This window comes from Manacus vitellinus, unplaced genomic scaffold (assembly GCF_001715985.3).
Source record: "Manacus vitellinus isolate BGI_N305 unplaced genomic scaffold, ASM171598v3 scaffold_34_pilon, whole genome shotgun sequence".
NCBI classification, from domain to species: domain Eukaryota; kingdom Metazoa; phylum Chordata; class Aves; order Passeriformes; family Pipridae; genus Manacus; species Manacus vitellinus.
Genome location: NW_021940488.1, coordinates 4511865 through 4537615, shown reverse-complemented (window position 1 = coordinate 4537615; position 25751 = coordinate 4511865). Strand labels below are relative to the sequence as shown.

The 25751-nt window shown below is 34.8% G+C and overlaps 1 protein-coding gene across 1 annotated transcript in view; it reads left to right on the top strand.

The window, feature by feature from the left end:
* Window positions 1-25751, top strand: part of NCAM2 (neural cell adhesion molecule 2) — a gene marked incomplete at its 5' end in the record, with an annotated part of 133688 nt that overhangs the window by 96694 nt on the left and 11243 nt on the right. Inside the window, 2 exons of the mRNA XM_025895582.2 lie at window positions 642-822; window positions 23633-23837. Of these exons, the coding sequence (XP_025751367.1) occupies window positions 642-822; window positions 23633-23837 (386 nt within the window). The remainder of the gene's footprint in view (window positions 1-641; window positions 823-23632; window positions 23838-25751) is intronic.

The following is a 25751-nucleotide window of genomic DNA, read 5'->3' as shown; positions in this document are numbered from 1 at the left end:
TTACCTGAATTATGAGAAATTATGAGAATCCTTTTTTCCCCTTGAACACCATCTCAATGATTTACATGTATCCTCTCACCAGTGTAGACATAGTACTTCATAATTTCTAAGTGTTGTTTATATTGTTACATACAACCTGGTATGCAAAATGCTCCTGTAGCACCACATATTGCTACAATTTTCATTAAATTACTAATGTATGATATAAGCACAGCTTGCATTCGTGAACAATTCAAGTTTGGGTTTAATGGCAAGTTTCTTTGAATGAACATTGATCAAAATGTAATTGAAACATCTATATAAAATAAACCTTTTACATAATTTTTTTTTAGCAGCATTTGTAAATAATTATCCTGCATTTCTACCAGATAAAAACCAGTATTTGAGCAAAGAATAAATTGAAGCCAAAAGGTTAAAAAGGGTTGACCACAAAATTCTTTAAATCCACTTTCTGGAAAATTGATAAGGAGTGGTCAAAATTACAAAAAGGTGGAGTACTCAGAACTCCAAAATTAGTTTATTTCAGTGTTCATAACCGCTGTAAAGGAAACTCTGTATTTTTGTGTCTTGTGCAGATACAGAGTTTAGACAAATAATACAAGAGTTTCTTAGCATTTAAACAAATATTTTCATCTTTGCAGAAAGACAAGGAAGACCAGTGGCTAGAGAAAAAAGTGCAGGGTAGTAGAGACCACATCATCTTAGAGCACCTTCAATGGACCATGGGTTACGAAGTACAAATTACAGCTGCCAACAGACTGGGTTATTCTGAACCAACATTGTATGAATTCAGCATGCCACCAAAGCCCAACATTATTACAGGTGAGTTTATTTCATAGTGTTTTCTCTCTGTGAATCATTTCCTACTCATAGTACACTAATTTATGTGGTCGAACATAACATTTGAACGCTGAAATCTTTAACTGAAAAAAAGCTGAGCCCCAGATGCTATTACCTTCAAAGACTCGATTCAAAACCCTTAAATGGGACCCCGTCTTCCACTTTTCTCTTACTAACCAAGGAATTTTTAAGTATAGAAGAAAGATTGAATCTTTAACCCAGATGATGGCAGTTAACAAGCAATATAGTATTTAAGATATACCTGCTATACATTTTTAAGTTGCCTCATACTGTCTATTGTCTGTTGTAAGCAGCTTATTTAGTAGAATTTGATTTCAGTCCCCTCTCAACATGTGCTTCAAGCTCCACATGTAATAAAGGTGTTTAATTTAGTGTCTGATGAGGTTAAGACTTCGAATAGTCTTGCTTAGATACTGTCTGAATTACTCACCCTAATATGTTGACCATACAGACTTCTATGAGGCCTGTTTACCAGCTTTGAAATCTATAGAAATGTTGTTCATATTCTTAAGTCTGTAAATAGGAATGTTTGGAATTCTAATTAAGAAAATTACATTGTAGTTAAGAGTGAGTGTCAGAGTTTTAATGCTTCCCAATATGAAGTCTTTTTTTAATGCAACAACGCTAAATTATTTAGTTCAGAATAAACCTAAAAAATGATAATTTCTAAAGCATTATGGGTAAATTTATTTTTTAATTTTTAAATATAAAAATTTTTATAAATGTTATGAGGAAGAGATTTCAAACTGTTTCCTTCAATTATGAGCTGTTGTATTTAATAATAACTTCCAAATTAGATCAGTGTCATCATTACCACTTGAAAAATCAGTGCTAAATCCTCTAACATGATATTTTCTGTCTCCTGTATATCAAACTATTGGAGTATTAGAATCAAAGAAAAAACTTGCTGTATAAATATAATGGGAAATGTATGAAAAAATAAACTACATGTGCTTCAATGTGAGCATCTACTTGCATCTACCTTAGTACAGTGGCAATGAGTTTGAATGAGTCATGGATTACTGTGTCATCAGAAAAATTTGAAATAATTGGCTAATTTTTTTTGTCTGTTGTAAGTTTTCTTCAAATACATTTTTGCAAAAGTTTTCTCAAGATCTCTGCAACATTTTAAAGTATTTCATAGCAATTTTTTTTTATATTGGAAGCATTGTGATTTGTATTTACAAAAAAGAAAAGGCATTTGTAATTCATTCATATGTTCAGATCCAGTTCTAGTACAAATATTTGGTTTATGCACTTGAATTGCAGTGGAGCTGATTTGCATCTTGATTGAAATTCAGGGTCTCAATAGGTCCTGTGTACTTGTTTTTAAACAGACAGTGCCTTGTGATTGCCATCATTCAGAAATAAAATTTCACATGATTGATAAAGAAAAGGGGAAAAGAAGTGTAGGAAAGCTTATTGTCCCGAGGAAATAAAAATATTTGTCAAGTAGAAAAATAAGTAAAAAACTTGTTTAGGAAAATGGAAGGGATATACCATTTTTCAATTTTTTATGTTTGAAATGAAAATCTTTCTTCTTTTGCAATGCAATCTAACTTCAGCCTGTTATAATTACATAAAGTATTCCCTATTATTGCCACAGCTGCTGTAACAGAAACATGATATGCCTCTGTAAATGATAACATAGATGGTCTCTAGACATTCAAGTAGTAAGAATCTTAATTTAATTTCAAAAGAAAGATAGAACATTTTTCTCTAAACACAGTTTTATAGGCACTTAGGGGCTTTTTCCTCTCAGTGCTCTCCCATAACCTCTAAGTAGTTGTAAGAAGCCTGTTACACTATTTAACTTCAGGTCCTCTTTATAGGAATCATTACTGCAATTATGATTGTGGAACTAATTAGTTTCCTTGACAACTGTTTTCTGCAAAGCCTGAAAAGGGTGTGAAATTCCAATCATAGGAACACTCTGTAGGCAATTTTTAAAAGTATGTCAAAAGACAGAACCAGTGGAACATTAGTGTTCATATTCATGAGTCAGCACGATTATCTTGTTTTGAAATGGCATAATATTATTGCAATATAATATTATATATACACATAACATTGTTGCAAAAATACGAATGTAATCTATTAAAATTTGATAGATATTGTTTATAAAATGCTTAACTTTGAGCAGAAATATTATTTCTGATGTCAGTTAATTCTGATGATGCTCTGTTTGTCTGCTTTGAGACTTAGGTGCTAACAGCTAGGCACCTACAGCTAGGTTTGAAGAAGGACATAGGCAACAAAAATGAAACTGGGTAGACTTTTGAATGAAATCCACATCACCTATCCTGTGCTCACTTAGCAGCTGAGGATAACTGAGGTTCCCTTTCTAAATATTAATTTAATTATTAGAAAAGCCTCTAAGACTCCTGAAGGTTTTCATTTGTATTTGCCCAGATCTGTGGCAGTTCAGCTGAACTGTTTATGTCTTGCTCTAAATGTAATTAAAAGAGAAAAACAGTCTGTAGATCCTGTGTATTCAATCGCAAGGGAATTTTGGGATCCTCGAAGTGTCTTGATGGTTGACTATACCTAACATAATATTCTGGTGAAGATGTGTGCCAGCCAGTGCAATTAGTCAGAGAGAGATGGAGGCAAGGATACATTGGTTGTCCTTCGGTAGGTGCTTAGCAGGGAAATGGGAGTTGTCACAAGAACTAAAACTTCAGTTCTGATTGCTGCAGAAGAAGCTTGCTTATGCTTCCAAGAACCACTGGATACAAGACAGAAATAGTAATCCCTGAGGGCAGGAACTAGAAGCCAAAACTATAGTTATGTGACTATGCCATTCCCGTGGACAGTGAATCCACAGCTCTGCTTGCTAGGGAAGTGTGCAGGTACCAACTCCTGGCTGGCAGTCAATTCCATAACACAATATGATTTTCCTTTAATAGCCTTAGGTCTGGAAAAGAGCTTGAGGCTGCAAATTACTGTCTGGCATCAGCAAGGTGTATAAATGAGACAGACATTCCTTTAAATTTTCCTGTGGTTGGCCTCAGCAGCCTCCAACTACAGATCTACTTGATTTCGTGGTGTCCGTTCCTAGGCCTGTAATATGGTCTCCACTCACTGAGTCAATCAAATTTGTGATTAGTTCCTCAGAATTTGTAATCCTTTTAATGAAAGTTCTCTGGTTTTCTGAGGGTTTTATCAGTGGAAACTTGCACTGACTTTGAGAAATACTCAGCAAACCAACTTCTTAAAACACTTTGCTTTAAATAACTGTATGGGTAAATATATTCAGGTATATATATATATATATTATTTTCTGCGGTCAGCATTTCTATATCTGTATTTCAGACTTTTCTTAGGTGTACGAGCAGGTATTTTAGAATCATGTTTGAAGAAAGAGCAGTATAGTCTTAAACGTAGTATTTTTACGTATTCAAAAATCTCACTAGGGATGTTAGTTGGCAGTACTTGCAGGCAGGTGCAACTCTTAGATCAGTGCACTTGCCTCTGAGTGAAGTCTTTATCCCATTTTAGGTATTGATCTCTGATATTTCAGAAAATTTTCATCTGGCTCCTCTACAGTGTTAAGCTTCCTAGGGATTCTCAAAGGAACGGTGTGCCTTAGGTCTTTATCTGGGTCAGGACAGCATGGACTAAACTCTGCAGCCATAACAAACACTCTAAGTGCCATCAGGAACAGCCAAACTCCATCAGCTCCCAGAGCCCATTTTTATGGGCCCATTTACTCTTTTTTCTGCAGGGTGAAGACAGAGACCCTGTCTTTGTACCCTGCAGCTTGTACAAAAGTGTCCAAATCTGCTGCCCTTCTGAGCCATTACTATTGCAACCTAAAAACACATCCACAGATTTACAATAAATGGATCTTAAAAGAAGATGAAATGGAAGGTGTTAAAAAGGGATACTTTCTGCAAGTGTCAGATATATTTTCAGAGATTAGTGGTAAAAAATTTATGCAGGTGCTATCTTCCAAAGGCTTTTATCCAGTCAGTGCTGTTACTTTGAAAGGCCAGTAAGTATATTAAAAATGGCTGCAAGTTGTGTTTTATCATAGGTTTTTTCTTCTTCATTATAAGTTAATAACTTGAAGCAATAGTGGGAAAATAAAATAAATAAATAAAACCCCAACATTTGGGGATAATAAGAACCTCTTAGATCTATTTTTCTCACTTTGCAATATTGGTTGGTTTTGACTTCCAATACTGCAGGAACTGTCAGAGTACTTTTTTATTCACATTGCTGGAAGAGTTTTAATCCCTTGTATATCTCATTTATTTTTTTTCAGTGAATGTGTGTCACCATTCTTAAAATGATACAGTGATAGACAAAAGAGAGACAATAATATGTGGAATTTTCTCTCATCACCACTGGTAGCAAAGATGATACTCATCATGCCAAAAAAGATTTTTATCAATAGCTTTCACAAAAAGGCAGCTTTAGGATCTCCAGTGTTCTTGAAATGAATGAAAAATAAAAATAGCTCTTATCATTTCTTTAGCTATGTGTGTATATATTTGGGTTTGCCTTTGTGTATATACATTCTATGATGTATTTCATTGACAAAATAGAGCTTTTGAGCTATACAAATGGTATTTTGTTTGAATAGAAGCTGGCATAAAGTTTTTCATCCAGAAACTGAAAATTACTGAGTACAGCAAAACAGAACTAAGTTTCCCTGATGCTCACAATTTTCTTTCAGGGAGAGTCTTTTTATTTAATTTTGCTCTAAATCAAGCAGTTCAATGACTTTTTTTGGGGTGGAAATAAATGCTATATGATTCCATCTGTGTAGATGGAGTAGGTTTTTGTTCCTGTCACATCTTGCTGCCAAAGAGCAGACTCTCTTGCTGCAGATGCTCTCCTTCTCTCTCACATCCCTTCAACCCACGGGTTGCGTGAGACTCCCTGGGACATAGTTTCCCTACCTCTGAAGGAAACAGCCTCCCTTCTCTGGAAGAGTTGACTTGACCCTGACCATGCCTCAGCAAAGGGAAGCCAAAAAGCCCCCTTCTTCTTTCATGTTCTTTACTCCACCACAAAAGTATGTAACAATTGTTGACTTACCATGCCTAGGAATAAACTTCCAAACTGAATAGTTCTTGGGTCCTTTGAAGCACTTTCATTAGATTTCAGATCATTTCAGATCTGTTTGAAATTGGATTTTTCCTGATTACAACCAAGCTTCAAGGTCAGGGTATCATTTAAAATAATGATTGCATGACCAAGGCCTCTGCTGTCATTTCCACTAGCCTTTCTTGCTGCAAGAGCACTTTGCTGCCTCTTGTTCAACTTGGTGTCCACCAGGACCCTCAGGACCCTTTTCTGCAAAGCTGCTTTCCCACTGGTTGGTCTCTAGCCATAGACTGGTAACCAGGGTTGCTCTTTCCCAGGGGGAGGACTTTGCACTTCCTCTTGTTCAACTTCCTGAGGTTCCTGTCAGCCCATTTCTCCAGCCTGTCCAGATCCCTCTGTGTGGCAACTCAGCCATCTGGTGCATCAGCCACTCCTCTGATATTTGTGTCATCAGCAAAGTTGATGAGGGTACTCTGCCCCATCATCCAAATCACTGATGATGTTGAACAGGAGGGGGCCCAACATCTACCCCTGGGTTGGCTTCTGGTACTTATTCTTAGCTGTAGGAAAAGTTATGTTTCATCATTAAAAGTTACATTAGGAGAATTGTGAGGATTTGTAATCATCTTCTATTTTATTCTCTTACCATAGGAAAAAAGGTAGAATGGCTGCCAGGAGCTACTTGAGTCAGGACTAAGAGTCATTCCTTATATGTGGCTTATAAATTGCCTGTTTGAATCTCTGGGAAAAGACTGTAGAATTACATTATTTACCAGTTTATCAGGAATAATGTTTTGGTCCGATTTTCAGCCTGTGGTTTGTAACCACTCTGCTCTTCCATGTCTGTGTTTTTGTGTACATGCACAAACATCCATCAGTTTGTGGCTTCTAATAACTTTTGAATACAGTTGATAATTTCACTAAATTTTTCAGAGAATGGAGGCTTCAAAACTAATCATTCCTGAAATTTTTTCCAAAACAGTTATCTAAGGAAAGAAATAAGATTTTCTGTTGTTCAGTAGGCAAAATATTGCATTAAAACTTTACACAACTGTAATAATAAGAATACTTGGGGGAAAAAAAGTTTTAACTTTCTGACCCTTGTTCCTTACACCAATTTGGATAGCAACAGTAAATTTAAATCAAGGGGGAAAAAAAGAAAAAGCACAGAAGTTTGAAAATATTTTCACAGGCAAAATTTCAGTTCCAAGGATCTAAAATTTTAAGGCCATAAGAACCTCTTTTGTAATGAGTCTGTGCATTACAATTTTACTAGCTCTGACTAGTTTGTTTTTTAGCTAAATCTAAAATGAAGAACAAAATGCAGTAGTGAAAAAGGAAAGCCTGGGGGATTAGTTCCTTTGCAGCTCTGATCATTTTCCCAAGGCAAAGAAGAGCTGCAGCATTACCCTTGTGAATTTACCTACATCATTTTCTCATAGGCTGAAGGATGTTGTAATTCCAAAATCAGAGCTTGAAAATGAAAACTTGTATCGGGTTTTTTGTTCAGATCATAATTCTGAGATAAAAGTGTAAAGTCTTTAGCATATATTGCTGTGATGGAAGAATAAATTTTTAATTTCATTTTCTGAAGAGTAGAAGGATAGAGAGATGAAATATGTATTTGAGATCTCATGCTTTGAGTAAAGCAGTTGGTAGGAATCACATCAGTCAGATAAATTAATATCTAAAACTTCAGAAGGATGGCAGACCCCACAAAACCTATTTGCTTTTGTTTTGCAAACCATACGAGAATTTGCTGAGTAAGAGTCATTTCTCATCAAATCCTGAAGAGGATCATTGTTGAAAGTGATAGGGCACGTTCTTGCTGTAGGCTAAAACCAACTGTGTTTGCTCCATTCCCTGCAAAGACTAAAGTTGTTACATGAAAAGGGATAGAAATCCCTTACTAAAACTGGTAGAATTTATTCGAATGAATCAGAAAAGGAGACAAAAAGGCTTGCACTATGAAAGATGTCAATAGGAAAAAAATTACACTATTTTTTTTTAAAATCTAGTTCCTATGGTACAGCTATCACAGCCACTAACTACCACTGAATAGCACAAGAGCAGCAATCAAAGAACTGGTTTGTATTCTCAAAATTTCCTCTTCAAAAGGAATTTAATTCTTTTTTTCTTTTACCATATAAGTTTGCTCATCTTTTTGAACTCTGTGAGGTGAAAAGAAAATCATCATAGATGCCGAATGTTGAAGCACCAGGCCACACTTTAGAAATATGGTATTCTTATTCAGCTCGACTATTTGTTATAGATAATTGCCAGCATTATGTTGCTTTATAATTAAAATAACCCTGAGTGCCAATTAAAAGATGAAATAGTTAGGTATATACCCTAAAAATATTTAAAAGCTAAGTTGAACACTCATAATTTCTTTAAAAATGTGTATCATTGAAAACAGCGCAGTAGAAATATGGGTGAGGATGGGATAAAATCCATAGCTGCTCTTAGTTTATTTTTATTGCTGTCTTTTCTACTTGATAGTTACCTACACTCACATGTATGTTTGTGAAAGAATAGGGACATTCCTGTCATAAGAAGATAATGCATTGGTTAAATATTATGCATCCATGTCCCAAAGGCAAGTTTTCCACCCGATTATATTCAAAAAACAACAGCTCTGTGATTTAAGCTAAATTTGAGGTGTATTGCAAAAATACCCCAGAAGATTTATATCCTAAAACCTAAAGATCCTTTTATTTTGGGTACTGCTTACATTCTACATGTTGTGATCATGTACTTCTGGAAAGAGATAATTATTTATCTTCCACTGACCTTTCTCTTCAGACTCTGAGCTCTATAGATTGAGAGACATACCCCAATATGCTTCTGTTTGGATGTCAGAAATCATCCTCTCCACTGATTTCAGTTTTAAGCAAATCCTTTTCAATCTGAAATAATTATAATAAGGGACTGATATAATACATTTTAGCTTAATAGTTTTCTTCTGCTTACACTAAAATTTCTTAAAATTAACTTTTAAAAGTAAATTTATAAAGGCATAACCAAGATTATTGTTCATACTACACAAGATTTTCTACATTTCAATTTCTTTGGAAGTGTCTTTTGAAACAGTAGCCTAACAGTGATATTAGTCACTATCCATATAATTACTGTATTACTGTAGCTGGAAAAAAATGAAATCCAGTCAATATACCATATTGCATAAACTTGACTGTATTATCTACCAAAAAGTTAACTTTTAATATAAATATTAGTAGAAAATATACATGGAAACTTCATATATTTCACCAGATTGCATCCAGACGTTACAGTCTGACTTGAATGTCTAAGAAACGACTTTGTTCCCACCCCGGTATTAAAGTCAATATCTAATTACCCAGCTGCATGTGCTAATTGCATTGGTCACTCCTATTTCAAGTGGACCTATACCCAGGTTATTGATGCCACTTTTTACAGTTGCCCATTCTGAATGCCTACGATAATTCAGGTACAGATGAACTAATTAGCAAGGAGAAGCAGATAAACAAGTTTGTCCCTTCTTTAGCCCTGTGCATGAGGGAATTGTGTAATTGTTTACTCTTTTTCACAGTTTCTTCTTTGAGCCTGTGTGCTGTTGTTTGTCCTTGCTTTAAATAGTCACTGTTTCTGATAGATGTTACATGATGGTTTCGTGAGTTCCAAGCACCTCCAGCATAAAAATCACATGGAAGGTTGCCTTTAGATTGGGCTTGGCTGAATTGTTTTGAATCTCAAGGGGAAGCAAGAAACATGCTTAAGTGTTTAGATAAATTTTTTTAAAGATAGCCCAAAGAGTTTGCCACCTTAACTGCTGTGGAGAAACACATGTTGCTGCTATTCAGGTACACCTTTTCCACAGTTTACTTTATTTTTCACACTTGGCCAGAGCATTTCAATGGTTACCATTTCAGCCACACTTTAATTTGATGTTTCTGTTAATGTCTTTCTAGTGATTGTCTTTGACACAATGTAAATATTGGGATTTTTTTCTCTCTTTTTTCTTTTCCATTGTCACTTTTTTTTTTCCTTTTGATAATCTCTTTTCATATTGTTTCAACCTTTTCACTTTTTTTTCTCTAAAATTTATTTCTTTTTCACACTCTTGATATTCTGTAACAATTCTTATCCACACAGATAGATGCTGTGAAGCTACTAGACGTGAAAATGGAGGCCAGTCCCTGCAGCTGAATGCTGCTGTTTTCTCTCTCATTGTAGTCATAAGTTTCTGGGGCATGTTTTGATACTGTTGATAAGGCAATCAATATGTGTCCTTCCATTTCCTCTTCATTTTATATTTAAGGGAAAATAGAGACCTTAAAAAAAATTGTACTTTTCTACAGCTCTTCTAAAGTTTCCACTCCTAGTTAAGATCCCAAATAGTGTAATTGCTTCAGTCTGTATGTGCAAAATTCTTCATCTGGATTTTTGGAAACCGTGTGAGTTTTATGAAAAATTCAACAGATGCTTGACCCTTCAGTCTGACAGAACTTGGGGAATGAGACCTATTGAATTTGATCAATGTGATTTGATTCTATTTTCTGAACTATATTTTGATTATAAGAAATCCATGCAGAGACTTTACCATTGTGAGTCACATGGCTTTCCAATACACCATTGATTGATTTTGCATGAGAGCATTGTTATTATTTATTATATTAATACTTTGCACAGAGTTGTCCTTGTACTAGTTCCTTCCATAATGAACTTAAAACTTTATGCTTAATAAAAAGTGTTCAAGGCCAGGTTGGATGGGGCTCTGAGCAACCTGGTCCAGTGAAACATGTCCCTGTCCATGGCAGGGGAGTTGGAACGAGATGATCTTTAAGGTCCCTTCCAACCCAGGCCATTCTATGATTCTATACGTCTGTAGACACCTTTTCTTTCTAATGGATTTTAACAAACATTTCTTCCCCAATTAATTATCTAGGATTGCTTTAGTTCATAGTGCTTTAATTTCATATTCATTTCCTGTGCCTCTCCACTGCCATGCCTCAGCACATAAAAGAGGTCCCTGCCCACCAAACTCATTTCTTATGACTGTAATGGTGCCACATTCCATTCCATGGCATCTGTTGGACTTGAAGCTCCGGGGGGGGTTAATTTTGACCTGCGGTAAAAACAGAAAAGGGTATTTTTTCCTATTTTATACATTAAAAACATGGTAACTAGAGCAATGTAGACAGAACCTCAGCAAAAAATTATTTTATTTAGTAAGAGTCTGTGAAGACTTTTTGCACATATTTAATTTTAAAATTTATATGGTTGTCTAAGTTTATGGCTTATTTCTCTGTTGCATACAGAATAATCCAAGAAAGCAATGCACTTTAAGGCAGAATTAAATGTTTATTTTAAGATACTTCCCTTCAAATTGTTACTAAATATAACAAATACGATAAATAAACTGTATATGTTGATTTTTTCTCTCTTATAGTTCATACCTTTTGAGATTTAATAAAATCCTGTAACTTTGAAATTAGTTGTTCAAATTTAAGTATTTATCTTCACCCAGTTACAGGATTTTCTTTTTTCTAAGAAATAATGATTATGATTATTTTTGCCAGTTTCAATTTATTTTTAGAAGACCTTACTTTAAAACATCATTAGTAAAACCTCTCCTCATCTAAAACAAATAATAAACATTTTAGATATTGGTCTATATCAGAAGTAAGATGTCTTCAGAATGTATGTGTGTAAATCTAATGACTAATTTATGGACAGAAATAATTTTTAAAAAAATTACATATTTAGTATAATGAAGTAGCTGGAATTCAAACAAATGCTATTTTAAAAATATTGGCTTTATTGTGATGTCTTGCTGTGTTAAGTGGAGCCACTCTTTCATCCCTGGCCCTTGCCACTCTGTTTTGCCACTTTAACCTAATGTAATGACATTATTTGAAATTAATTACACTGACATGTGCCTGGCAATTTCTATTCTAATTTTATAAGAGTAGAAACTTTGGGTTCCCAGTTCGAGTCATTCAGGTGAAAGCCTTTTTTTTCCCCACACAAATGTGAATATATGTATTGATTTTGTCATTTAGTTGTACAAGTGTTATTCTTCTAACATAATTTTTTTTTTTATGCTTAAGTGTTTATTGAACCAAGAGACAGTAAGTATGGAAGGATAGATTTCTTTTTTTAATTAAAGTTTTCTCTTTAACTGTGCTGCAGAGGATTTGGAATTACTAACTACACATCAGTTACCAAAGACTTTCAGATGTGAGAACACATTTTCAATTGAGTAGAAGTCTGACAAGTGCTGTTGCTAATGCTAAATTTATTTATAGGGAAAGAATCACCTTGGGCAGGAACTTTAGCAAGAGGTGTAGGGTGGGTTTTTTTAATAATTTAAAAAATCCACATAGTGAAAAAGTTTGTTGTTGTCATTATTGTCACTATTGCTGGTTACCACTATTGTGGCAACAAAACATAAGACTACAAGTACATCTCTACTTACAATTGGAGAACTGATGTTTGGCACATATGTAGTAAGTAGATGCTGCTTGTCCAAAGGGGGAAAGAAACCACTGACAGGGACTGGATGCATATAAGGAGACAGAATTTTCTTTTGTGGTCACAACAAAGATAATAAAGAGCTGTTCTGAACAGTAAAGAAAATCAAATTGCAGATACAATCACAACTAATGAGCACCTGCCACTGGATTAATCGGTCTTAAGTAAAACTTAGATTGTCTCACAAACTGAAAATTAAAATAGGGTCTCATTAAGGTTGCACAACTGGTATTACCTTATTTTGCAACATTTTCCTAATTTTCTAAAATTTCAAAGAAAGCTTTTCTACTAAATATTTTTTAACCTATTTTTACCTGTCATATACTTGTCTCTGTTCTTACTTTTTTGACAAAATAAGACAAGACAAGACACTACTTACAGGTATGTATAAAAGCAGAAAAATGAAAATTTCCATATCGTTTTCCTACTCTGGTTAGACATTTGAAGAACTCTTTACCAGCTGTAAATTCATTATCTTAGGAAGTCATTCTAACATTGTAGATAAGTAGACAAGATAGGAATGAGGGCGCAGAGACTGATCGACTGTGAGCTCTCCAAACATGTTGTGAAGGAGATAATGAGAAGCCTTGAGAAATTTTAGAAGCTAAATATACATTATAAATGACAAGTTGGCTTTTCTCCTCTACGTCACAATGCCAGTGGGATAAAGAGACAAATTTGGATCACTTATCTTTTTTTCCAACTGATAGTAGCTTCAGCTGGAAACTACATAAATTTCCTCCATTAAGTGAGAAAAATTTTAGGTCTGCTCCAATTTAAACTCTTCTGTGCTTTGCATTTTGAGGTTATCAAGCACTTTGAATGTGATCCTTTTCTTTTGGCCCTCCTCTTCCCATCAAAGTCCAAAGAGGATGAGTTAAACCAATATTATAGGGATTATGTGACAGCAGGGCCAGGCAGTTCTGGGCAGTGACCCAAAACCTCTGTAATGAGAAAGAAAAAGAGGAAGAGAATAATGTCCTTGGGTTGTCATGTGTCTCCTGAGATGAATAAATAGTACAGCTTTGTTTGTAGTTCTCTTTATGAGTGTTTCATAATTGTATCTTTAAAAACAATGAGAGTGAGATTATTTCACAATATTTTGTTCAATCTGTGGGAATATACAGAAGATTTTGAACTCCTGGCTTCTTACAGACTAGCACGAGGGAAAAAATGAACTCAGACATTTGCGAATTAAATCCATAGGTATAGACTGAGCAGCCTAAAATTGTAATTTAAACTGTATTAAAATGATAAATATGTTGTCACAAATTGAATTTAATATTCTGCTGACATTAGTACTTAAATGTTAGATAAGTAAATTTGTTCCTTTAAATGTAGTAGTTGTAAAATAGATTTTGGGTTTTTATGATTGACAGTGTAAAATGTTACCCTTTTTTTAACATTGTCACATATTTTGAAATGCTAATATTAAACTGTCTGTAAGACTGAAGTCCTAAAATATCCTGTGCTGAACTTATGCTTTAAATCCAAATTGGTGGCACAGAAACTTAAAAAGGGTAATGATTATTCTGTGATATAGCAGTATATCTCTAAGGAACAGTATTTTTAAAATGTTCTCGTTTACAACCTTTTGAGTCTAAGCCTGGCTTCTTCCCTAATGAGATTTTATGTGTTGTCTTTCTTGTTTCCAGAGTTTTGACAAGTTCCTAACATTTACAAATTATTCACAAATCAAAGTATTTACATAATGCAACTTCAAATGCGATCCTTCATTTATTGCAGTAAGGTTATTAGAATATAAATTGCTGTCTCTCTAAATAGGAAAAATATTGCCCAGAAATAGACACATATACTGCATACATTGAAAATAAAATATAACTTCTGAGTGGTTTTATGAGACGGACAAAACATACTATTACCAAACAACAAAATAACATTCCATTTAATTTTCTGATGAAGGTACAAGGCCAAGCACTGATGAAAAAAAAATATGACATGCATATGAAAAATAGATAGTTCAAAGATAAAGAAATATAGTTATTTAAGTACGTATGTAACCTTATAACCAATACTAAGTCGGTTTCCTGGGTGCAGGTTTCCATCATGCAATCCTCATTCACTCATTTTAATAGCTCCACTCAAAGGTTTATGCAAATGTAAAGTTAACTAATTAAGCCTAACAAAACAATTTTATTTTTTTTAAAATGTAATAGAGAGCCATATACAATTTGTGATTTTTCTAATAGTCTCCAATCTTCTACACATTGTCCAGTATGATTTCTGATTGCTCATTTCTTCAGAATTTTTGGGAGCAAAGGAGAACTTTCCTTTGGTATATCAGGCTTAATATGTAAGTGATGGAAACTCACAGGGAAAAACCTTTTCCTTTTAATGCCAATGACAACATCCTAATAAAGCTGATGATCTCAAGTATGAAGTGTAGAGATCTACCAACTTGGCCTGTCTAGAATCAGCAGCCATATAGAAACTGTGTGCTTGAGACCTATACTAGTTTTAGATATTTTATGTAAACTAGATCAAGGATCTGAGGTAGGAATATCCTCATTTCATTTTCATATGTTCTAAAGCCATGAGAAACTGTAGTAGTAATTCTTGACATCATAGTCCCATTATGTTGTATGATATTAACAGTTCTGTATATTTATTTTACATGTTTAACATTTCTGTGGAGGCAATTTTTAGTGCATATTTTATTTTCATATAATATTAAATATAATACATGTCTTAGGTGCCCTATACTACGAGCAAAGTAAATCTCACTGAGAATGTTTCTAAGAGCATTACAATTGAAAATGTATACAATGTACTAAAAGCTAATTCTGTGAAAAATACTGGAAACACTGCAGTGTCTGTAAGTTTCTGTTTTCAAAAACAGTGTGAAAGGCAAGAGAAAAAATCTGGATTCAAAGTAGTTTATTTTAATTTGTGAAACAATTATTTTTTTTTTGTCTTTTTCATATTTCACTGCCATTTTGCTCCACTGATTTCTTTTATGCACGGAGCACTTGCTGTCATTTCTGCTTTTTCCCTGAAGAACCTGTGCATGGTGTAACTGTAATGTCCCTCAGCATCTTTCCAAACACAATGTCATGAAATGTGTGTAACTTTGTGCATCTTTCATCTGTTCAAATTTCATTTTAGTTTATGCAACTTCTGTCTTCATTTTTGTAATAAAGAAAACTGACTTAAAGCATTTCAATCTGTATTTTCTTTATTACTGATAAATGCTGGTTTGTTTTTTGTTTTTTTTGTATTATCTGCATTATGTATTTTGTAACTGAAGAGATTTTTTAGCATTGTATCAACATTTTTATTTCAACAGTGTTTTTTCCAATAGTGAATACGAAACACCCATACACACAAAACCCAAAACAAAACCAAAAAAAACAAGCATCACAAACCCAAAAAAGTCACTAAAAATAGAATTCCTGAATTTTACGTTTGGTTGATATTAGGTGGCTGCCATGCTACTGCACTAATGGAGCAAGTATGTGAAATGTCTGTGCAAATATGCAGCCTGAGCACATGATCCACACTTACTTAATCTGCCTGCTTGAAACAGTTGTATCCCCAAAGGCAGATGTTTTACTACTAGGAGAAACTATATTGGTACACAACTCTTTCGTACCAAGTAGAGCTCTGCTGGCAGTTGCAGTTGTGGCAATGTGACTGTTTCAAATAAAAACATGCACCATATATTGGCAGCACTCATAATATTAATGCTCTTTTTGTAGCTAATGATACACAATAATTATATACTTAAACTATTCCAAGTGTTACTTCTCAAAACTGTTGTCTTTGAATTTACATCTGTCTTAAAGAAAATGCTGTCAAAATGCTGAAATACTTTATCAATTCAAATACAATCCCAAGATAGTTTGACTGTTTTTCAGGTCTCCCAGCTACAGTGCTCTGCCTGCAGCTGTCATCCACTATAAAGATGCAAAACTCTCTCAGGTCTCTGTGGTATGCTCACAGTATGATTTTGAATTCTCCTAAATAAAGCAATTAAAATAATTTATCCTTTTGTGTAATAGCAGTACTGAAACCACACATAATTGTGTGTTCTCAATACCCACGTCAATCTTAATTAATCTGCAGAGGTTCTTAGAAATTCCTCCAAGAGACGTTCAGTAAATCTGCTGTCAGTTGGAGTGGAGGAAACTGGGACACAGGAATTTGCTTCCCCAAGGCCTTCCAAAACCTGGGTGCAGGCCTGATGCCATAAACCCCACAGAGCTGCCGTGGTTGTGCAGCCTTTCCTCCTCAGTGCACAGGAGGGCTGGGATCTCTCTGCCCTCTCTTCTCTGAGGCTTCCCATAGAAGGAGGCAGCGGTAAAAACATACTCTTTACTACAGTGACTGAGCAAATACATGAAAAAAGGGGCTGTAATTACCTGATAACTCTTTAGGCGTATTAGAAATGCCTCTGAAGGCTTCTTAGGGATAGTTTGATGATGCCAGGAATATTGTTTTTTAAACTTTGTTTAAAAAGTAATAAACAACAACTCTGGAGAATATTTTCCACAACACAGCACACTTTTTCTAGTAAATGAAGCCTCCTTGCCTTTCCCTTGTTATCCCTCAATGGCCACAGACATCAGCAGGAGAACTCAAGCTGTTATTTACATTACTATTCTTTCATTTAGCTCTTGTATCAATGTCTATTAAGACAACCTCCAATAAGAAATGATGTAAAGGGCCATTAGAGTAAATGAGAACTCAAGTCCTACTTACTCAGTATATCCCAAGAGAGTCATGATACAAGAAATTTTCCTGTAAAATTTAAAGGAAAAGAGTATTTTCAGAAAATTTGTTGGCAAGAGGATCTCAGTCATAATAAAGAAAAGCTCCCTCACTCAGATAAGTATCAGAACATTGCAACATTTCTGACAGATATCATTTTAGACATGCTTATTTTAGTAGATGACTTCTGTATAACTGATAATCTTGGTGGCGCCCCAGACTCCTTTGACTGTGAGTGCCCATCTCTCTGTGTGTTGTTGTTTCTTCAGTCTATTCTTTACAGCTACTCTTGCTGCCAGTGAAAATCACTGAAACTCCACTGCCATCCAGCTCAGATTTCATTGGAAATGGGAGAAAATGAAGATCTGTCATTGTGGGTGGAAGGAAGTTAGAGGAAACCACCTTTTCAGTTAGTTACCTCAGAGTCCATAATACTGTCCCCTTATTTTTCAAAGCTGTGGGTCAAGTGTGTCTGTCAGAACATATTACTCAATTGTGCAGTACAGAGCACACACATCCTCATGTGCTTGTACAGTGCCCTCAGCTGTATCTGTCCTAGCAGAGAGTTATAGGAAAAATCACTGAGGAAGAAAAAGCATTAAAATTAATGTCGATTATAGCCTTGTTAGCATCTTTTTGTATTAAGGAACGGTATAGAAAAGAATAATACTTACTGTCACATTCTCTTTTGCATCGAACGTTCCCCCAGTAAATGTTGTACAGAATCATTAATTTTTTACAAGTTGATGTTGCAAATGTAGTGATTTGTTTATTTAATTTGAAGGTAGACATGCAGCTGCTGGGCATTTACCTGGCTTAAAAGCCCAGTTTATTGGTATAAATTGCTAAAAACAGGTGGTCTTTATTCCCTTTTGCCTGCCATGATTTTTATCTCAGTAAGGAACAGGAGTGCTTAGTAATAGGAAGCTCTTGGACAAAGCTAAGATATGGTTCCTCTTCTAATTTATAGTCTTACAGCATCATGCCAATCTAACTAAAAAAGCTGGGTACATGCTACCTTCACATGCTACTCAAGATAGAGTTCATTCTTCATTTGATGGGTGTCACACAGTCCTTGCATCCTGGCCAACCAAAGTAAAGGAGCTGGAGCACAAAACAGCTCTGTCAAAGCCCTCTTGGAGATTTCCTGTTGGAAAATGAAGGAGGAAGATGCTTTAACTTGCAAAGCTGTGCAAGTCCCACAATATAGGTATATCCATTTTCAATACAAGGAAATGCAAAGCATTAAAAGGCAGTGAAATATAGGTATAAGATATAATGAAAAGCCATCATTTGAATATTTGCGATTCCCTGCCTCCGACACCTCATAGTTTTGTATACATATTGTATATATTTTTATATCTGGGATGGACCTGTGCTACAGATGTATGTTACCTGTTTGGAATTCTGTAACATTTCTGATGAATTCTTTTGGTTTTGCCATTGTTATTTTTCTCATGATAGGCTGTTTTCCATATGTGAATCCATTTGTCTGGTTTTTTTTTTCCCATCTCTAGCCCTTTAGCTTGGCAGAGCTTGTTCTAGCAATGGTCTTGCCCTTCCACTGTCATATTATTAACTGGTAGAAAACAGCTCTTTAATTTTTTAGTACTGCATTATGATTGTTTGGATGCTCATCAATGGATATGAAATTTTAAGATCTATGTTTTCTCTCTTTTTAGAGGTTTTGATTTAGAATATGCATTTGTAAGCCTTTCAGTCTAAGTTCCAGATCAGATATAAAATCCAAGACAATATTCATAGGCAGTGCAGAAACAACTCTTATGGTTGGGCACCTTTTAAGAGTCAGTACAACAGTGCAGTTCAAGAAGATGACAAGCAAGAGTATGTTTTTCCTTCCTCCAATGACCCAGTGCAGTATGTTCAAATTCCTCCTCTAGTTCATAATTTTTAACTACTTCAGCTTGAGAGCATTTCTTACTTTATTTTCTGACTGACCTGAAAGAAAGGACAAAAAGCATGATATACCTGCACTCATGCATATGTAGCAGTCAGGTGCTTCCCTATGAGCTCGGAAAGTCTTTTATATCATTGCCATTTTTCCTTAAAAATTTAAATGACTGAAAAAGGGTGGAGACTATGTAGAATCATCTATCTTTCATCTTAACTTTAATCCATGTCTGCTAAGGAGGAGGGGAAGGGAAGAAAGGCACAAGAAGGTGCTAACTTGCTTTTTTTCCCCCAACAAAATTAAAATCACTGAACATCTGAAAGGGACCTCTGGAATTCATCTTGTTCAACCTCCCTGCTCAAGCAGACTAGTTATTATAAAGCTTGCAACTATTATTTTATTGTACCAGGAACTGAATATATAGAATGTGATTCTGTCAGAGTACAGCGAAATTCTGTCACCTCCAAGAACATACATTGATGTAACATCATTCTGAATATCCCAGTGTTGCCTGTTTAGTTCCTGTCACTTTGTGAGGAAGCTTTAGTTTTCCATGTATGAAGTTTTCCATGTACACTGGAGCAGCCCAGAGAAGCTGTGGCTGCCCCATCCCTGGAAGTGTTCAAGACCAGGTTGGATGGGGCCCTGAGCAGTCTGGTCTAGTGGAAAGTGTCCCTGCCTGTGGCAGTGGGTTGGAAAAGGATGATCCTTCAGGTTCCTTCCAACACCATTCTGTGATTCTGTACACATGTACAGATGGTGACTCTCTAGACCTGCTTCCCTTTAGGGTATCCAGTGGAGACTCCTTAAAGGAATTCAGTCTGAATTTGCATTTGAGGGGCCAGAAAATTTATCTTTCCACTTAGTTCTCTTCACTGGAAAATTACTTGCCAAAGCCCTCCATTGCTCTTTCCCGTCAAATAATGATTTCTGCAAAAATGTTCAATTATTTTATTAGACATCGTTAGAAATATTCAACAAGTGAGAACTTCAACATTTCCTGTACTTTTCGTGACATTTATATAAACTTGCTTCAGGGGTTTTTTTATTACATTTCTGAAATTTTTTTAGATCTTATTTCCGTAAGTATTCATTGATAAGCACTTTTTCAAAGAAGTGGATGAATGAAGTGACTTTAAGGTTGTCAGTTTCATTCATTATCATGGCAAGGTTTATTATATTACTCATGCCACATTCTCTATAACAAAAAGCATGTCATTTTAAATTTAGCATATTTTTGACAAATTATAATTAAAACTCTCTCAGAACTCTGGAACTTACACTTTTTTTTTCTCCAAGCAGTGCTTTAAAAGGCTCCCTATGGTTAGACTATTAAGTCAGGTATACAATAATTCTTTTCAAAAAATTGTTAAGAACCTATTCTCTCACATTAATGTTGAATTTTTATGATTTAAAATAAGTATTTGTTTTCAACTAGGAAAAAAATTGTATAATGTATAAATACTTTGTTATTTTAGAGCGTGGAGTAGAATTAGTATTTTGAGTCCATTTAGTATACACTGGAACACTAAAAAACACCAAAAGTGTAAAATCATTTCTTTAATTTAACTTTCATTTTGCATTGTTTAAGAATTGTTGCAGTAAAGTTAAACCAAATTTAATTTAATGCAACACTTTTTGATAACAAAGGTGCTTTTCAAAGTTGGTGGAAAGGCTATATGTAGTATGACATTAATATTACTTCCAGTCATAGAATTAGAGGTTCTGTTGATGTCATAACATTATAACATTATAACATAAAGTTTTAAGAAAAAAATTGACATTGTTTTGAAACCATAGATATATTAGTATGTAATTTTTTAAAGCAGTTGGGAGAGGCCTAAACCTGCTTTAATAGTAATTGGCATTAGTTTTACAACTTTTGTGGGAGCAGATAGAAAAGTACAAAATCTTAAGGAAGAACAGAATTAAGCCACCAATGAACTTTTAAAACACTAATTGCATATGTTTTCATTAAGACTGAAAATAAACCATAACATAGGTACTTTTAAAACACAAGACAGTCCAATTTCTACCTGTCTTCAGAAGAAGAAAGTAAATGAAGATACTTAGACAGGTAAGAAGGGTGATAACAGCCATGCTCCTCACCCCACCACAGGATGTGGCCACGTTCCCGTTATTCAGAAATCAGACTTATGAAACAGAAATGTGTATGAACAAATGGGTTTCAAGTAGGAAAAACAGGACTTGAGACAGGTAGGGCAGTGGTAAGGATGGGGAATGCTGAATGTAAAGGAAATGATCTATCACGAAGAGATAGAAAAAAATACGTAACAGTCAAATATTTAGGTCTCACATATACCGAGAAGATCAAAAACGAAAAACAGTCTCCCTCTCAACTATGGCAAGTATTATACAAAGGAGGAATATTGCTACTGTAAACATTTCCTTTACTTGACAGTGAAAATACTGTGTAGGCTTTTCTGTCACTGAGTCATTTGGGATGGGAAGCTTGCCACTTCACAATGTTCCACTGACACTGGAAATGCTGTTCACAGCAGTGAAAAATGTATCTCCCCGTAGTAAAGAACTCTTAACACTGCATTAAAAATAAAGAAAAATCCTAAAAATAAACCAGAAAAAAAACCAACAAATAATCCCTCTTAAAATATGGATTAAAGACACTAATTTTACTCCTCCACATTCTGTTTGGTGGTCAAGAACGTACAGAGATGAAAACTTCACGGTATAAGATCTCTAAAACCGAACTCTATAGAATTTAGCAGTATTTTGTCAGTTGAAACATATGATCTTTTCAATAAATTGGAATTAAATATCTACTTATATCTTCCTGACAATTCAGACTAGTAAATAAAAATGACTGAAGCTTACAAAAGAAGCCATCAAATAGGTGGGTGGATGTATGGATAAAATAAGTTTTGGAAGATGTATCAGAAATTCTAATAATTACCTAGGAATGTTGAGGTTAAAAAAAGGGAAGAAAATGAATTAATGTAAAATGTCAAACTTCCAACATTGCTGATGGAGCAATGCATAAATGTTACTTTGTTTCATTGCTGCACCATTATTTTTGTAATTTATGTAGTGGTTTTTAAGTCTTTCTGAAGAAAGCAGAATAACTTTGAAGTAATATCTGTCTGTTTTTCTGTCTATCCATCCATATAAATATATACACTGAATTCTGGCTTATTGCATAATAACACTGTGAAGAACACTTCTATAATAAAACAACCCGTATAATGGGCAATGAAGTCAATTGCATAAGAAGTAAAATGCTCCCCTTCTTTTGAAAACAGTTCTTACTTTTCCATTTTAGAGTCCTACACTAAGACTAGACTAAGAATGAATATTTATGTATTTAGAAGCCTGCAAAAAAAAATTTCAAATTATATTTGAAATGGTAAATAGATATTAAAATTAGTTAAGCAGAAAAATGAAAGTTTGAATGCTATGCTTAATCTGAAAACAATCCACAATGTTTTGGGGAGGCAGAAGAGAAAGAAGAGAAAGATGATATTTTAAAGTAGTCACATTTCTTTATTTATATTCTTTTACATCCACTGGAGTTTGATCCAGGATAGAGTATCACACTAGGCAATTGTCACTGGCCAATTTCTGAGCCAGGTGACAGCCTCTTGAATTAGCTGGTGCATGAACCATTGCTGAGCTGGCTTTTTTCCCATAGTTTATTGATCAGATACAAATCCTCTCCTGTATAAGGGTCATCTGAGTTCACAGACACAGCAGTGGTTGTTCTCCTGAGAATCACACTATTCAAAAGAGTTTATAGTATTGCTGTCTGTTATAGAAATATCAACCAAATTGAAAAATTAAAATATTTTTTTCTGAGTTTTGTAATAAGGTAAAATTAACTAAGCATCAAGTCTCATAATACAAACACAGAAAGCAAGATCAGGTGTGGAATATGTTTATTTTTAAGTTAATGATTGCATTTTCAAGGTACAAGATGAAACCAAATGAGGTCCTAACCCTATAATGATTTAATGATATGCATATTTTTCCTCATACTAATTTATTTAAGACTAACTGTGTGCAACTGTTTGTAGACTAAATAGCTTGAATTAACTTTGCTGAAGACTTTTTTACTCTAATTCAAAAAATGACCTTTACAAGAATAAATACTCTGTTGGCACTCTCTTAAATCTTTCAGTAATTAGAATCAGAGAATCATAATTATATTTGAAATGTAGAAAATGATAGCTTGTATCAACTATTATTATGTTGAGCACTTAAAATGTTTTCCTTAGGCTGCTTACTGATACTCTCAGTCTTGGAATGTTGAGATATTATTTGTTATTTAATAATGCCATTTAAGCTCTTTGACCATATTGGAATTTTGGCAGTGGGAAAGTATTATGCAGAAGAAAATGTTTTTTGTGATTTTAATCAGGTAATATTCATGCTCAATCTTCAGGACTGTTTATTCCCATTAATTTCTGAATGGTTCATTTCTAAACATCCTTTAGTCTCCTGATCAACAGCTTTAAAACTTTAGAAAATGTTTTTTTGGGATTAATTTTATTAATAGGTGTTAATTTTCTTTCCTTCAAGACACTCTTTTTAATGGTCTTGGACTCGGTGCTGTCATTGGCCTGGGAGTGGCAGCCCTTTTATTAATCCTGGTTGTGACTGATGTAAGCTGCTTCTTTGTACGACAATGTGGATTGCTAATGTGCATCACCAGGAGGATCTGTGGGAAGAAGAGTGGTTCAAGTGGAAAAAGTAAAGAATTGGAAGAAGGAAAGGCTGCTTACTTGTGAGTATTAAACACCTATGCTGGAAACATCACTAAAAGAAAAAGTTGGCTGTCCAGCTTATATTGACTTTATGGCCATTTTGTGGTGTGGCAAAGGGAATTAATAAAATGTTTCTATTACTTGGAAAAGGAAATGTGTAGAATTGTTTATTGCCTTTAAAAGAAAAATTGAGACACAAACAAGGAATTTACTGTACCTCACTTTAGAATGACCTCTTTGTCCAGCTTGACACAAAGGAAATCAATTGTAATGCAGTATTAGTTACAAGCACATATTTGGTTCATGAGGAGCAGGTAACAGATCATTGTAACTCCATTTCTGCAAATCCATCTTTAAGCTCCTAATACCCAAAACCTCAGCATATGGTTGTGACAGTGCCAGTAAATCTGAGAGTGAAGGATGTAGTATTATAAAAAATCCATGAAAGAATTTTTCTTCTCAGATATAGCACTTGATGGAAAAATCCTTTTTCTTGCCCAGAGACTTTAAGAATGAAAGGTATTGTGGATTTTTTTAAAGTAGGAATGCTGAGTTAGATGTGGGTGAAATGGTGGTGAGTGTGATTGTTCTTCATAACAATAGTCAATGATTGCTAAACATGAGTGGGAAATAAACAATCCTAATTATCACAAATAGCCTTCTGTAGTGGCTACTCCATCAGACAAAGGTGAATGAACTGATCATTTATGTGCAAATATGGTCCCTTAATTAAGAGTGGATACTGAGATCTCTGGCAAAACAGTTCAATTACTAATTGCATAAAATAACCATACTTTAGAGACCAAGCCTTTACAGGGCTTTCAGTATGTAACCTGGAGAGAGGATTACTTGTGGTCCTCTACTTTAAGCAGTTCCATTTTTTTACCAAAATATGCGTAATTGCCTGATTATGTTCATTTGGTAGACAACTTATGCATACACTGTAATATATGAGAGAATGCTGTCTTTGTGTGGCTGATTAATATTTACTGGTCCAATTCCTTTGTGCCTTTCCCAGCAGTCAGGCATAACAGTTTATTGTCCTGCAGCATCCTAGATCCCGTCCTTCCCCAGGTGCCTGTAAGAGCAGAGTAGATTTTGCAGCCTTCATTATTCACAGCTGTAACAGGTTTCTCCATTGCCAGTACTGGAGGTGTAAAAGCCTTTTTTTGGTTTTAATTCTGGCTTTTGGGTTTCAGACTGTGTCTTCCTTAACTTGACTACACGTCTTGGTCGGGTTCTTCTTAAAAGAGGTTCCCTTTTGGAAACAGCTCCATAGAACAAAACCAGTTGTAAGCAAGCAGAGACTACTCCCATCAAATAAGGCTTCTGAATAAAAGTCATGCCATAAAATAACTGTTTCCTAGCTCTCCCCATCTTACAGCAAAAGAAAGATTAAGGATATTTTTTCTATTGTGTGAAGCTGGCCTGTCTGGATCAATAGAATCAAGATGTGAAGCTTCTGGCTCTGGCTCAGCTGTCCTTTCCTGTTGAGCACAGCACTTCAGTTTATGCTTTAATTTCCCATTCAAGGAGTGACCAAGTACAAATTGGTGTACAGACCCTCCTGAACGGGAAGACCTTAGGGAAATAAAGCTGCAAATGTCACTTGACAGCAGTTTATACCTTGTTATCAACATCATACCCAAATGCCATTCTGTGCTGTCCCAGGAAAGCATAAAGCTGGTCTCTTAATATTAATTCTTCCATGACACGTATTTTAAAAGAACAACTATGTTATTTAACTATATTTCTTTTCATTGCTGGAGTGGCCTTCAGTCAGTCAGGTCTTAAAATACTTGTGACGGTTCTTATTTTAGCCTGTTCTCTGCACTAATAAACTGTCAGGCTAAAATTTCAGGACAGACTTGAAGAATCAAACTTTGAATTTATTTCATGCTAACAGCTATTCCCTAAAATACACTGACATTTCC